Genomic DNA, 2,875 nt, shown 5'->3' on the forward strand with positions numbered 1-2,875 from the left:
AAACAATATAATCATTATGAGTGAACAGAGATGTGAGGTATACGTCCATAAAACAGCAATACAACGACACAAATACACGTATGTCAGTATACGTTCCTAAACAATAACAGCTCTAAATCGCTCTAATCTAAAACCAGTGCAAACAATTTGACAAAGACTATATAAAAGATGCTATGAAAGATCTGCAATGAACACCAAATTCCCTAAATGAAAAAAAAGTGATACAAATAAAGAGAGCAACGAACAAGGTTCCTAGCGTTGATCACTGAATTTATATGCTCATGACGGGTGTTGTATGCATGACAGGAGACGCTTACCCTATCGACGCACCCTGTCTAGCTACTTTTCGAAATCATGCGATTCCCTCAGTTTTAGTTTGTTTCCTTGATTTTTTATCTTGAGCAATTTGTGAGAGTTAAACATCAGTAATCCATTGTTGCCTATACTTATACGATACATTTGTAAATAAGGTTATTAAAGGGTTATTCCATGAATATTGCTGAGTATTGTTCATAACAGAATATCTGATGCATCAGTTGTGACACTTCGAAAACAAAGCATTACATGTATGCTTATTGTACAACTATGTTTTAAGTTGACAATTCTACAACCATTTCCTAACACGATAGACTGATCTTAAGATTCGACAAGATATATACAAACTAACACAACTAAAAAATCAAATATAATATATAAACAAAAAACGAACCCTCAATAACATTTATTTTGTTATCTAATACTCATTATATTTTCCATCCAGCAAATGTTGATCTTCCATAAGCATCGCTCCATATGTCGCCAACATGCTTGTCCATTTTGATACGCACGTAGATATCATCACCATTGTTCGCATGAACTACAACAATTCCTGTGTTGTGTTGGTCGTCGTCATTATGTGAATATGAATACATTGACGAATAAACATCGCTGTTAACTACAAGTTCAGTGGAATGTCTTTCGGTTATTCTTGTCCGTAAACTCCAAGCCATGACGTAAATACCCGAAGTTGGTGGATTAAAAACTCCAGTGTGTAGATGGTAGGCGTTTCCAACATTAAGCTTTAAAACATCAAATTTTAAAATATGTTGTCCACTTGGGTTTTTCAAGGGTTGTGACATGTAGGCGAAAAATGCTACTTCGGAAATTGTAGTCGCTGGTGTCAGTGTAGACAGTGGTAATAAGAGTCGTTCTAAAAAGAAAGCGTTTAATTAGTACGTTTTGTAATGTCACCAGATACAAATGTATTGTGGTTGATTTACGGACTGATAAAATAATACCCTGTCATCAATGGCATAAATTATAACAAGAATGTCATCAGTTATCAGCCCGCACATTTAATGAGCAAATATTTTATAAAAAGATGAAATACAATTAGCAAAAATACAATTTTAAGAAATTTTGCCATTCCTAATTCCTTGTCAGCTAACAGCATTGTATCGGACAAAATGTAATGATATACTAAAAAGAGACGATAAGGACCCCGATTGAATCGGTTTAAGTTTATAGTTATCATATAATTAGTTAAAAGTGTCTTTGAAGTGTATGTTGTACGTTTCACGTCAGAGTATCTGTAACGTTTTATTCCTTTTTTTAAATTATGATTGAGGTTAAAGGTGCGTTTACACGGCACGATTTTCCTTTTGATTTTCCTTCAAAGTTTCCTATGTACCTGCTTTTGACTAAAATCACACCGTGTGGACACTAAAATCGGACGTATATGGCTAATCGAATGGAAAATCGTGACGTGTGAAAAGAATGCTGTACAATTTACCTGGACATCGGTATCAAATCGGATGGAAAATGGTACCGTGTAAACGAACCTTAATATAATACAACAACAATAGCGACCTTCATGTTAAATACAAACAGAATATGAAAGGGAAAACCACCATCTGTTGTCGTTAGAATAAATCATAAATATGCTTAATTTTACACTTAATTTGCACGGGCTACATGTAAAACTGTTATCCTTTATTTTGTTCCTAGTTTATGTAATATATATATATATATTTGTTAAATCAACAAGAAACAAAAGAAATCCATAACAAAATGAATTAATTTATATTTAAAGACGACATATTACCTACGAAAGATGTTTGGTTTTGTTACAGAAGTGTAAATGTAAGGAAAGATTAAAAGATTTCTGAAAATGTTCCAATTATAAAATAAAATTTAGGGGGAAATGGACATTGTAATGCGTGCAACCTGTTAAGCATAAAGAACCTGTTATTTGTGGTTATTTATACGTTGTTTGCAATAGTTGCATATAAATCAAAAATATTTAGAGTTAAAAATAATGTTTTATGTTGTCATGACCTCAGCAACTGTTGTAATTGTGTAAGTGATGGCAGTAGAATTATGTAACAAATAAGTGTTTCAGTGTTCCAGTGTTTTATTGTATGTTATATAATGCCGCTTAAACCCAAGAAGATGATATGCAGCATGATATTCAAACATAAGGTAAAGATAAAACATTCTACATAATACCATCCCTAACGTGTGTACATGATTTTTTCTGAGACTATAAAATTGTAACAACTCCATATGCAATTTACAACGATTGTCGTGGTACTAGAGGTCTTCATTTGAATAGTCATTCCCTACGATCATTGTAAATACGGTAGGAATACAGAAAATTGATGATAAGGAAATAAGACAGGAAATACGTATCTTGTTGGGTGATTATTCGTGTATTTTTTGTTAATAATTTGTTCTGATCAAAACTCACCAAAGATGGCTTATACATTTGTACTCCAGACTCAAATAAGCGTTTACGGATACAGAAATGAAGTGCACGGAAATCTACATTCTCGACATGGAATTCCCCAAAAAATAAAATTTGAACTATACAGTACCTGGACCCTGGAGTTGGAAG

At 33.0% G+C, this 2,875-nt stretch overlaps 1 protein-coding gene across 1 annotated transcript; it reads right to left on the reverse strand.

Moving 5' to 3' along the window:
* Positions 1 to 743: 743 nt before the first annotated feature.
* Positions 744 to 2,597, reverse strand: LOC127736967 (complement C1q-like protein 4). Its single transcript, XM_052247527.1, has 2 exons — positions 2,573 to 2,597; positions 744 to 1,189 (listed from the first exon to the last, which is right to left on the reverse strand). Exons 1-2 carry the CDS (start codon positions 2,595 to 2,597, stop codon positions 744 to 746), a joined length of 471 nt encoding a protein of 156 aa, XP_052103487.1.
* Between the last annotated feature and the right edge of the window lie 278 nt (positions 2,598 to 2,875).

Source organism: Mytilus californianus, unplaced genomic scaffold (genome assembly GCF_021869535.1).
Source record: "Mytilus californianus isolate M0D057914Y unplaced genomic scaffold, xbMytCali1.0.p SCAF_4, whole genome shotgun sequence".
Lineage (NCBI taxonomy): Eukaryota > Metazoa > Mollusca > Bivalvia > Mytilida > Mytilidae > Mytilus > Mytilus californianus.

Coding starts and splice junctions, on each gene's coding strand:
- LOC127736967 (XM_052247527.1), bottom strand. CDS start 2,597: ATGACTATTCAAATGAAGACCTCTA. Junction 1,190..2,572: donor TATTCAAATGAAGACCTCTA/GTACCACGACAA, acceptor CTTTCTTTTTAG/AACGACTCTTATTACCACTG.